The sequence below is a fragment of the Salmo salar genome, chromosome 05 (genome assembly GCF_965601325.2).
Source record: "Salmo salar chromosome 05, fSalSal1, whole genome shotgun sequence".
Classification (NCBI taxonomy): domain Eukaryota; kingdom Metazoa; phylum Chordata; class Actinopteri; order Salmoniformes; family Salmonidae; genus Salmo; species Salmo salar.
Window position 1 is genome coordinate 50,835,922 of NC_138295.1, and position 12,721 is coordinate 50,848,642.

The 12,721-nt window shown below is 42.6% G+C and overlaps 1 protein-coding gene across 7 annotated transcripts in view; it reads right to left on the minus strand.

Moving 5' to 3' along the window:
- LOC106605043 (protein DOP1A) overlaps positions 1–12,718 on the minus strand; it is a 37,323-nt gene extending 24,605 nt beyond the window's left edge. For 3 of the 7 annotated variants that reach the window (XM_014200280.3, XM_045718318.2, XM_014200279.3), the window contains exons 1-14: positions 12,307–12,718; positions 10,759–10,954; positions 10,369–10,550; positions 9,818–9,988; positions 9,434–9,623; positions 8,952–9,050; positions 8,551–8,650; positions 6,545–6,654; positions 5,491–5,605; positions 5,042–5,162; positions 4,694–4,813; positions 4,372–4,477; positions 3,838–3,867; positions 593–814 (exon numbers count right to left, since the gene is read on the minus strand). In XM_014200280.3, coding sequence (XP_014055755.3) covers positions 593–814; positions 3,838–3,867; positions 4,372–4,477; positions 4,694–4,813; positions 5,042–5,162; positions 5,491–5,605; positions 6,545–6,654; positions 8,551–8,650; positions 8,952–9,050; positions 9,434–9,623; positions 9,818–9,988; positions 10,369–10,550; positions 10,759–10,896 — 1,704 coding nt within the window. In that variant the 5' untranslated portion in view covers positions 10,897–10,954; positions 12,307–12,718. The remainder of the gene's footprint in view (positions 1–592; positions 815–3,837; positions 3,868–4,371; positions 4,478–4,693; positions 4,814–5,041; positions 5,163–5,490; positions 5,606–6,544; positions 6,655–8,550; positions 8,651–8,951; positions 9,051–9,433; positions 9,624–9,817; positions 9,989–10,368; positions 10,551–10,758; positions 10,955–12,306) is intronic. The other 4 variants (XM_014200283.3, XM_014200281.3, XM_045718320.2 and 1 more) reach the window with 2 other exon arrangements.
- Positions 12,719–12,721: the final 3 nt, after the last annotated feature.

Consider the following 12,721-nt stretch of genomic DNA (forward strand, 5'->3'; position numbering starts at 1 on the left):
CTGTAAAGGCAGGGAAGAACTAGGAAGACAACAGGATGCTTTCAGACTTGGCAGAGGTCATGACTGAAACTCATTCATCATCACCAATGCTTTACGGGATCAAATGTAACTGGGTTAAAAGCGCAAGTCAGGATAGACAAAGTCCAGTTGCTTTTGTCATGAAAAGGTAGCCTATAGATTATCCTTATTACCTGGGAAATGTCTGCAAGAAATACTGATTCATCATACATTGCGGCGGCAGGTAGCCTAGTGGTTAGAGCATTGGCCTAGTAACCGAAAGGTTGCAAGATCAAATCCCCGAGCTGACAAGGTAAAAATCTGTCGTCCTGCCCCTGAACAAGGCAGTTAACCTACTGTTTCTAGGCCGTCATTGAAAATAAGAATTTGTTCCTAACTGATTTGCCTAGTTAAAGGTGAAATATATATATTTTTTAAATACATCTAAGCATCCATTTTACATATGCATACAATGGTTAAAAAAAAAACACACATAAACAACAAAAGCTATAGAATATGCTCTGGCTATAACAACCAAGGTTAATCTAACTCGTATAGGTGTCCCAGACTGGGGCACCATCTCAGTACTTCTTACCCGTTTCTCCTCCTTAGCAGAGACTGTGGAGGCGAGGTGGCCCGTGGGCAGGGACAGGGGGGACACCAGAGGGGGCTGCACCTTGCTAAGGATCTTGGAGCAGAGGCGCAGGCAGTGGGTGAGCTCCCCAAGGCCCAGGGCCGGGAGGTGAGAGGTCAGGGCAGAAACCATGCGCAGCAGAAGCTGGGGAAGGTGCTCCGTCTGGATCTCTATGTAGGTCTCCTGAAGGGAGGAGGAAGAGGAGGGTGAGAGGGCTCTGGAGAATAGGGTCGCCACTCGCCTGGTGACTGGAGATGGAAATTAGATGCCTAGATTAATCTGGTACAATGCATCACATTACCTGATTTGTGTTTTAATTGTAAATAGTCCCTGTCAAATAAACGTAATAACATAAAAAGGCAGCATCAAGCATATCTGAGAAAGCTCTTGTTGGTGCTTGATGTAATTAAAATCCAATTCCAAATCTATATAGTTATTTATTATTATAAGTTATCAGTACAACGCTGTGTTTAACCTCTCGATTCTTTAAAATAAGTCCACACATTAGAGAAACTGTATACCATTACCCTGGCTTTGTTAGCATTTCCAGAATAATCTGTGGTTGTTTTGGACCCAGTACCGCATCCAACAATTTGGAGGGAAAGGGGGATACCCTGTCAGTTGTATAACTGAATGCAATAAACTAAAATGTGTCTGAATACTTACGTCAATGAGATATATTTCTGTATTTCATTTTCAATAGATTTGCAAAACATTCTATAAAACACGTTTCCACTTTGTCATTATGGGGTATTGTGTGTAAATGGGTGAGAGAAAAAGATCTTTAACAGCAAAATGTGGAATAAGTCAAGGGGTATAAATACTTTCTGAAAGCACTGTATATAATTCCAGCAAGACAAAAAATGAAGGCATGGCACGTTGCCCCCCCACCCCCCAAAGAAAAACATTAACTAAAATCAATGTGGTTTTTTTTGCCTGCTGCATCTCGGGCTCTGTAGTAGTCACACTGTTTTTCTTTATCAGAATCCAACAGTTCTTACCTTTCTAACAGTACTAAGCATGTGCTTATAGGACTTACAGTTTTGAAACTTAAAATGTACAGTGCCTTCAGAAAGTATTCACACCCCTTTTTCCACATTGTGTTTTGTTACAGCCTGAATTGAGATTGTGTCACTGGCTAGGACTAGGGAGTTTTTTTTGTTAATAAAAATAAATGGAATATAGCTAAGCACAGGCAAAATCTCAGAGGAAAGCTTGGTTCAGTCTGTTTTAAGAAATGTTTACAGTTCTAAAAGCTGACTGAACCAGAAATTGTCTTGAGTCAATAAGTATTCAACCCTTTTGTTATGGCAAGCTTAAATAAATGTAGGAGTAAAAATCTGCTTAACAAATCACATAAGTTGAATGGACTCACTGTGTGCAATAATTGTGTTTAATATTATTTTTAAATGATTACCTCATCTCTGTACCCTACACATACAATTATCTACAAGGTCCCTCAGTCTAGCAGTGAATTTCAAGCAGATTCAACCATGAAGACCAGGGAGGTTTTCCTGTGGTTCGCAAAGAAAGGCACCTATTGGTAGATGGTAAGTAAAAAAAAAAGCTGACATTGAATATCCCTTTGAGAATGGCGTCAGTTATTAATTTTACACTTTGGATGGTGTATCAATATACGCAGTCACTACAAAGACACAGGTGCTCTTCCCAAATCAGTTGCCAGAGGGGAAGAAAAACCCTCAGGGATATTACCATGAGGCCAATGGTGATCTTACAACAGTTACAGAGTTTAATGGCTGTGATAGGAGATAACTGAGTGTGGCTCAACAACACTAACATAAATCCAAAATACTAAAGCTTGTAAAAACATAACTATTCCGAAGCATGCATCCTGTTTTCAATAAGGCACTACTAATAGTGCAAGAAATGTGGCAAAGAAATTAACTTTTTTTCCTGAATACAAAGTGTTATGTTGGGGCAAATCCAACAAAATGCATCATGTTATGGACTAGTGAGTTTCTTGGGGGATAAAAATAAACAGAATAAAGTTAGGCACAGGGAAAATCCTTGAGAAAAACCTGGTTCAGTCTGCTTTTCAACAGACACTGGAAGACAAATTCACCTTTCAGCAAGACAATAAGTTAAAACACAAGGCCATATCTACACTGGAGTTGATTACCAAGACGACATTGAATGTTCCTGAGTGGCCGAGTTACAATTGACTTAAATTGGCTTGAAAATCTATGGCAAGACTTGAAAATGGCTGTCTTGCAATGATCAACAACCAAGTTGACAGAGCTTGAAGAATTTTTTTAAGAATAAGGTGCAAATATTGTACAATACAGATGTGCAAAGCTTACCCAGAAAGACACACAGCTATAGTCGCTGCCAAATGTGATTCTAACATGTATTGACTAAGGGGGTTGAATACTTATCTAATCAAGATATATTAATGTTTTATTTTCCATTAAAAATATTATTCCACTTTGACATGAGTATTTTGTGTAGGTCGTTCACTTAAAATTACAACTAAATCCATTTTAATCCCACTTTGTAAAAAAAATAAACATTTTGAAAAAGTCAAGGGGTGTGAATACTTTCGGAAAGCATTGTATTTTATGAGGGTAGTACACAATATTATGCGTTGTTTAGAAAAAGCCATCAGAGGCCGTCAAAGTTTAAGAGGTTAGACCATTTGAAAAATACAACCCCCACTAAAATATTTCATCATGAGCAGGCATCCTCAAATCATTGTCATCTTACATTGTACCTTTTCCTTGAATGTTGTAATGGACATTTTCTTTACAAATGACATTAAAAAATAATGCTAAAAGAAAACAGAACAATGGGCAAATGAAGAATAAACAAACGTGAAATTTTCAAAAAGCCAAAGGCTACTTCTTTAAAATGTGAGCAATGGAAGCATATTATTCTGTGCATGCAGGATAATGACACACCAGGCTGAAATTTTATTTTCACAACATCCCCTACCAAACTATGAATATATATAAAGTATATTCTGACAAAAAAAATCCAAATTCTATTGGACTAGGTAGAAATTCCACCATATTCCCAACATTACAGGAAAATTTCACTCACTCTGAAGAACAATAACCATATTCAAAGCCAGAAAAAAAACCACAATTAAAAATTGGCTTTATGAATGTTGCTAAAATGTTATCCAAGCACAGTAAAGCAGTCAGGCAGGATGAAGGGTGAAGAAGCAGGAGAGAGCAGTACTTTACCTGGCAGATTACCCTCATGCTTCTAGTAGGCTTCAAGGAAAGAGAGCAGATAGATTGAACAGACAGGAGCAAGCAGAGCATAGGCCAGAGGACACTTTGTATGCAGAACATAATCATGCAGAGAAACATCTGCACGCTCACACACACACTCAAGCACGCAAACACCTGCGCATGGTCGCACGCAATCACTCACACACACGCTGTGCACTCACACAGACAGTAATAAAGGTGTCAGGGGCTTTCCAACCTATTCAGATTGGAAATGAAGACAAGCATTCTCTCTACTAGAAGATGCAATGACACTAAATACAGGCAGTTCTAGAACCTGTTAATGCATTGCACACACACAGATAGAAAGACAGCACACACCATAAGGGATTGCCATGAGCACTCACATTCAGAAACTGCGACTTATAATTAGTAAATATTCTATTGTATGAGTGCTGATATTTCAATGGCTGTTGTTCTGTATAGAGAGACTATAGTATGAGTGAGAAAGGAAGGTGGGGAGAGAAGGGTGTGTGTGTGTCTCACCAAGGACACAATGTCCAGTAGGAAGTCCACCAGCAGACAGAACTCCACCAATGAGAGCCCTAAGGACTCTGTGCTCCCAGCATTCCCTGGTCCATTCTTTGCCTTCCTGCAAGATGGACAGAGTGACCCATTTACAAACACAAAACAGGATGGTGTTCCTCCCGCAAAAAACTGAGTAAAACTTGTCCAATAAGAAATGCTGAACTTTATTTTCTGTTGCGAAACATTTTGCTACGGTGTGGCCTAATGAACACGACTCCGGCTCTATCTCGCTATCTTACCATGTCAGCATACACACATGGAGCAGCACATACACACAGACCTGCAGCAGTCCTCGAACCAGCGAGCGATGTAGTCCCACATGTAGTACGGCTCAAAAGAGTTGAACAGGAGATTGGCCGTTTTGATAAGCTCCGCAGTTTTCTTGTTCTCTCGCAGTTTGCTGAGGGAAACAATCAATACGACCCTTAGCTTACAATGGTTATTAAAGCTTTGGCTTTTTTCATGTGTTTAGTGTTACACGCGCGCGCACACACACACACACACACACACACACACACACACACACACACACACACACACACACACACACACACACACACACACACACACACACACACACACACACACGCACACGCACACGCACACGCACACGCACACGCTGGCCAACCTGCTGAGATGAGCATGATCCTTGCTGAATGGGTTGTGGTTCTGCAGGTCCAGCTCTGCTCGGCACTGTGTGTGTAATGTCCTGAACACCTCGATCAGAACGTCCTCCAGGATGGCTGGTCCTGGAACACACAGGATTACAAATCAGTCACTGATCATGTCCATTTACAAATGTATCTTGAACAGTCGAAGGGAAATAGGGTCATTAGGCACCAAATGGTAGGAAATGAACTGAAACGGGGACGGACTGCCTGGATTTGTCCAATAAGAAGCGCTCATTTTAATTGTCAGCTGTGAAACGTTTTGCTATGGTGTTCCCTTCTGAAAGCGGCACAGTAGTGACATGTGGATCACTATGACCAAAATGTTGTTTGTGTTCTATTCGGTGTGTAACAGTGACATGAATGATATGTGTTGCATTGATCTGATGGATGTAGTAATGTACCGTACCGAGTTCAGGTTTGTCCAGCAGACTGATGAGAATGCGGAAAGGCTTGAGGTCATGCATCAGGACGCTCTCCTCCTCCCCGCCTCGGGCCTTCCCTTGCAGGATCCCCACCATTGCCTGCACACACACGGTCAAAACTTCTGGATCAAACCGCATTCAAAAAATACAGAACGATCAAAGCAACTCCAGAGACAGGCGGCAGAACATGGACTCAGCTGGTTAGCTATCTAGTTTCTGGTTGGGATTACATTTTTGGGTAAAGGGCCTGGGGACATTTTCCAAGGCAAGTCTTATTTTTGTCCTTCAGTGTGTGTGTGTGTTTTTCACGCCTCGTCTAACACAGAAGCGGATGGGTCTGGGGAACAGACGGTCCCTGCAGTAGCCCCGTTTCCCAGCAGGAGACACAACAAGTGTCCATGAACAGATGGCAGATGAACAAATTAAAGCCCTGGTCTGTCTGTCCCAACCCCTGGAGTAACAGGACACATCACATGTAGGCCCCGCCGTCATAAGGGCCAATGCTGTTGGAGCATGACACTGCATTACAAATGGGAATAGTGTGCGAGTGTGTGATCATGGCCCAGGCACGGAGCAGATTTAGGGAGCGCTTCAAAGAGAAGGCCCCTGGGATTAGATGGGGTGTGGAAGTAGGGGGCTACAGGCATTACAGGCAAACCCCTAAGGGTGTGTGTGGTGTGTGTGTGTGTGTGTGTGTAGGTGGGGGGGGAGTAGTTTAGAGATTAAAAGGGGGCACAGAGGGGGAGCAGTAGGGGTCTGAATTTCACCTGCTGAAAAATGTAAGGCATTTACCTTGCTCCCTTTCAGACGACCCACTCAAACTTTGAGGTCTTTGAAAATAATAATTTAAGCAAATAGCTTTGTAACAGTTTGTCTTGTAAGTGTGTGTTAGCAATCTGTATTTAAAGGCTGAGCAAATGCACATGGAAAAGCTTGTCTTGTTTTTGTACGCATGTTTTTTTTTATAGAAGGCCATAAAGCACCTGTGTGTGTGTGTGTGTGTAGGTGTGGGTGGGTTTGTGTGCATACAAGGCGTACCTGGACCAGCATGTCCTTGGAGTAGGCATTGAAATACTGGGTAGCATGGTCCTCAGGGTTGCTCTGTCGAGAGCTGCGAGGGCCTGTCCTCACACCATTGTTGTCAAAGCCTAGGAGCACAGCACACACACACGCACACAATATGACAAAAGACAAGGGAGAAGAGGGTGGGGTGAGATTGAGTTACCAGTAATTTAGCAAACAAACAAGCTTTTCTGAGTGTAAAAAAAGGAGCCCTGCTCAGCCAAGCAGACACTTACCAGCATTTTTTTTTTTTTAATCCACAGCAAGAAAGACGCAAATAAGACAAAACAAAGTAGGGAAATAAGCACTGGCATATGACTTGTTACAAGACATGTTACTGCACAAGACATAAATGGCCGGATGATCATTCCAACAGGCAAAGTCCAACAGCTCAACTATACTAAGTTGTACAGAACGCATGCAGTGGTATGTATGTGTGCATGTGCTTGTTTGTGCCTGCATACCAGGGTTTCCATTATGAAAATGTGGCGCCGGATATTTGACCAGCAGCACTTCAATTACCGGAAATATACCGAACCCATATGCATTGGATGTGTGACCTGATTAGGGCTTCCACCCAGTGATTAGAATAACAGAAATCACATTTAGATTATGGTAATTCATATTAAAAGAACATGCAAGACGAGGAGGCAACAATGTTCTTACCAAATTCTGATGTGCACTTTGAAGATAGAATAACTGTCCATATTTACTTTTCCTCAGCCAACAAGACGAGGGAGTAATGAACAGCAAAATCACTAGCCTATGTCAATCTACTATTCCCCCATAGAAAAGCTGACCTATTCTATTGGTCATCTTGTCATTCTGTGCAAGAAAGAAATAACCTAATCCAAACAGACTCTGGGACAGTTGTGGCACGATAGATCCTAAATTCATACAACCAGTGGCCTAGGCTACGTAAATACTTTTTTTTTTTTTTAAAGCAATGATTCTGATGCAACAGATCAGAACGTTTAGCTTAAAAATGTTGATAAACTATTATTTCTTCACATTATAAGTGCAGCAATGCTCACAAGGCAGTAGGTAGGCGTGAATGTTCGTTCCATAATGCAATTAGTGGGAAAACACAGTTGGAGAAAGCACACCCCACATTCTAGTGGTTTCATGTGACAGAGAGAGGAGAGATATGCAGCCACTAGCATGGGTTGCTAATATGACTAGGATTGTGCCTTTGGCTACTGGACAATGAAAGAAAGTTGAGAACACCTGCTCTTTCTATGATACACTAACCAGGTGAATCCAGGTGAAGGCTAAGATCCCTTATTGATGTCACTTGTTAAATCCACTTCAATCAGTATAGGGGAGGAGACAGGTTAAAGAAGGATTTTAAAGCCTTGAGACAATTGAGACGTGGATTGTGTATGTGTGCCATTCAGAGGGTGAATGGTCAAGACAAAAATTTGGAATGCCTTTGAACAGGGTATGGTGGTAGGTGCCAGGTACACTGGTTTGTGTCAAGAACTGCAACGCTGCTGGGTTTCACACTCAACTGTTTCCCGTGTGTATCAAGAATGGTCCACCAGCCAAAGAACATCCAGCCAACTTGACACAACTCATTGCAAATTGGTGTGACACGCTGATGAAGCCTGTTTTCGGTTGCCTATGCCTTTGCTGTTGCAGCAGCTAGCGCGCTGTCCGACAGATTCTCCGCTAAAACGCTCTGTATGCTGTACGCATGTGATAAATATACTGAACACGCGCCAATTTAATTTCACTAAATTATGCTAATTATCTTATAGACTGATAAGCATGACCAGTCAAATGTATTTACATAGACTGGTATTTCCATCAGTGAATAGGCTAAAAAGTATTATTTCGCAAAGGGATTTTTTTTCTTCTTCTCCCAGACAATTTGCCGGTGCCAATTTTATTTATCGGATTTTCAAAAAAAGGATTACGTCCAGAAGCCAGCTATTACCGGCTAAGGAAAACCATTGCGTGTGCGTGAGTGTGTATTTTACCCAGCAGCCAGGCGTACAGTCTGCGGTTGAGTGACATGTCCCTCCTCAGAACCACGTGCAGCGCTGCAGAGAGGATCCGAATCATGTCTGGACGGGTGGCCTGGAACAGCAACACACACAACAAAAGTAATGAAATAATAGCTGAGGTCAAATGAGTTCTTAATTAGAAGGATGCCGTAATTTGGGCTGTTTTGGCTCTGAGGCACATTGTGCTTCGATGATTGAATGGAGAGGTGAACAGCCAAACAAGCATCCACTGTGAGTCACTGCATTCTCTCTCTCTCCCTCTAACTGGATGTCGGATAGCCTCATCATCAAGAATGGCCAGTTCCCAAAAGTGCTATGACTGCGGTCTTGTGTGCTGAGCAGTGCTGACAAGAGTAGTGCAGATCTGTCCTTACCTGACTCATGTGAAATGGGAAGCAGAAGAGGATCAGGTCCAGGGTGCTCCTCTGGACCAGAACACTGGAGTCCTGCACTGACGTGCTGACTGCCTCTACCTGCAGGGTTCGACACCACACAGGGTTAAATCAAGCCCCATTTACATCTATCTAATGTACAGTAAATCATTTTGTGAATATGTCGAATTTCAGAACAACCAAACTAGGTTGACTCCTATTGCATTTGTTGCTTGTTCTTGTTCTTCAGGAAAGAAGTAGGGCCCAAAGTTGAAGTTGTTTTTTTATTAGGAAAAACTCCTGGCCCTACTCAATACAAGTTCACAGGATTTAATTTCTCAGTCTGCATCATGAATACACTTCTAATGATTTCTAAATGTTCCCCAAACACAGGCACTACAAGCTCTACTTGGTGTGTATCTTGGGGGGGTTGGGATAAAGGAAAAAGACAAGTGTCTCTGAAAATGATTCTTCTTTTCGTGTACCATGAGCTCGATGTCGCTGCCCATGACGTAGAGCTGGTCCTCCATGGAGAGTTTGCGGTTGAGGTGCAGCAGGACAAAGGTGACCCCAGGCAGGCGCACGGCAGGGCTGGTCAGGATGCTGCCCCACAGGGCGCTGTAGAAGGCCGACTGCTCCACCGCCGCAGCCACCTTCTCCAGCAACATGTTGGTCCTGGAGAGGATTGCATTGAATTGAAATAACTGAATGTGGGTTGCAAATCAAACATACATTGACAAGACAACTGAATCCCAGATGATTGAATAGTTACTAAGGTTGATTCTGACTGAATATTTTTTTTCTTCATTATTAGCAATTTACTTCATTCAATGAAATAATTTATCTTTCTCCAGCCCTCCATCTCTTACCTATCATAGTATTCAGAGCCCTCCTCCAGGCCCGGTAGGACCCCAGTCAGCAGCCCCTGCAGGCCAGGTTTGAGGGTCTTTCCCAGGGGCAGGTAGTATGTCTCATACAGGCCCAGCAGCACCGGCTTCACAGACATAGCAGCATTGGAGAGTAGAGGGAAAAGCCCAGAGCTGAAACAGAAAGCAGGGGGCAGGTGTTAGGTGGTGGGGTAATAGAGTAAAGGGGAAATTATAGGGCAGATAGGTCAACTGTAGAAAAATATGCCTTATTTTCATTCTCTTACTAGTTCTAAGGCGATGGATTGAGGGTAAGGCCCTGCGATAGACTAGCGTTCTGTCCAGGGGGTGTACTTCTACATCATGCTGCCTCACGCTACAGAAACAGGAGAAACAGGCTCCTGCCCTATGGACCATTCTGGCATGGACAAGGCTTATTTACTTACTTCACTAGTTCAAATTCAGTTCATGACATGTTCTCCAGTTACAATAAAGCTACTGTACTTCTCCTACTGTCCTGAACAAGTGTTGACATCCAGTAGCCTAGTCGGTACCTGTAGAGGAAGAGGTCTTTGGCCAGCCTCTTGGGCCCTATGATCTTGAAGATGATCTCATAGGTCTCCAGGGCCTTGCGATGCACCCCGCTGGGCAGAGCTGGGTGGAGGCATTGAGCCAGACGCTTGCCTATCGTCAGCTTCTTGGGCACCACCTGGTACTTGGCATTGCTTTGCAAAACCTGAGAAACAGATTCAAACATCAGATGTGGGGTACCAGTGGCCAATCTACATCTTTCCACAATAGTGTCGAGTTTCAAAATAAATGCATTTAGCGCATTAGACTATGCAGATCTGGTTTAAATTGCTGATGTGGTCATTGTGTATCCATTCCAAACTAAAATGTACATATGTGAAATATCCAAACAAGTAAATGTTTGTGGTCATTACCTTGTTGAGTTTGCCCAGTGCAGAGATGAGGTCTGCCCATTCGCTAGAGTACTCAAAGTTCTTGAGGGCCTTGTCCACCGCCGCCACATAATTCCTGTACTTGGAGTCACTGAGCAGCTCCACTTCCTCTGCATTCATCCTCCTGGGTGGTTATTCTGCTACTTGTCAACACCAAGCTCACATACACACATCACACCTGGAGTGAATGAGTCAGGAGGGGGGCAGAAAGAGAAGATCATTAATCTGAGTCATAGTGAGTGATTAATCAGAACATTGCGTAGGGAAGCTTCATTAGTCTCACACTACATATGTGTCCTTAATGTGCAGGCCAGTGAATCTGTCAGAATGAGAGCATTACAGAGGAGAAGTACATGGATTGATGATGGTGCACAGATGGAGCTGTTTATTGACCAGTCATATACACATGACAAATGTTTATTAGGAACAAAGTCTGACAGGGTACAGGAAATTGATACAGTTAATGTTGGTATGTGAAGATAGTGCTTAATCATGAGTGTCTTCTTCTAGACATGTCTTAGTGAAACAGATGCCTTAGGGATGGAAGAGGTAGATAGATGGGCGAGCTTCAACAGACGATACAGAAGTCAAGTGAACAGAGAGAGCTGAACAGAGAGAAAGATGTGTGTGAGAGTTGGGTTCCAACTACAATCAAATCAAATAACATTTTATTTGTCACATGCTTTGTAGACAAGAGGTGTAGACTAACAGTGAAATGCTTATTTATGGGTCCATTTCCAACAGTGCAGAGTTACAGATTATAAAAAATAATACATGGAAATCGTGGCACAGTGAATAGCAAATAAAAATAATGAGTTAAAAAAAAAAAAAAACATGGCTATATATAGGGAGTAGAAAATAACATGGCTTGATACAGGGAGTACCAGTATCGAATACAATGTCAACCTTGGCAGAAACCTAAATTCCTGCCGCCTGGTAATCAGGGAAGGGACAGACCTACGTGGTACAGTACATGCATCACATGATAGCCCCGTCATTGCCTCAATAAAATGTGTTCTTGGTGGGGTGGGCGACACAGGAAACTAAGTGACAGCCCTAGTCGTTGTACTTGGTGCAATAGTTGTAGATAGTTGGCAAAAGAGCCTAATTTCATAATGACACCAACTAGATATTGAGAAGAACAATATAATGATATGCAAATTATAAAACGCAAGATCAAACAAGCTAGCAAGTCACCTATTTAAAAAGATGGAGACAAGACAGCAAGTGTTACTTCGAAGGCAAACGACGTTATACACGTATCAAGGCAGCTAAAAATAACTCGCAACCAAACTTGAATGACATCACCTATCGTAATAAGTTAGCTAGCTAACTCAGTCAATGCATGGAACCAACACCCAGATGGCTACAATAGTACCATGTAACTTAGTTAGCTGTAACGTTACAGCCTGCAAAGTCTAGCTTTGGGACACATCATCTCAGACAGACTTAACTCCCGATGTTGTGTCCCAAAGCTAGCAACGACAGTCTGTTATTTCTCGGCCGTGACAATCAACGATAAATGCTTACCGTTAGTAGGATATTTGAAAACCACGGTCACTAAATTATTTATCCATCTTGACGAATGAAAAAACATTCAGTCTGCGCTATTGGCACAGTGGGAAATGTATCCTTGCTAGCTAACGGTATGTGACAGCAATGCCCGTATTGATGTTGCTGCTGCCGGGCCCCCGTCGTCGACTCAGTTAAACCGTGGCACTTGTCAAGTAAGCATACAACGCTCACGGGTCAGATAATAACGTGTATCCTACATATTCTGAGATTGTCGATGTCTTTACCTTTATTATTGAATAACAAACTACCATCAAAACCACACCTGCCCTACGTTCAGGTTCACAAAGCCCAAACAATCCCGTTTACAGCTGTCCCAGACTGCATTGCAGATTGTTGCACGTCTACTTCATTTGTCCGACTGCAATCCATT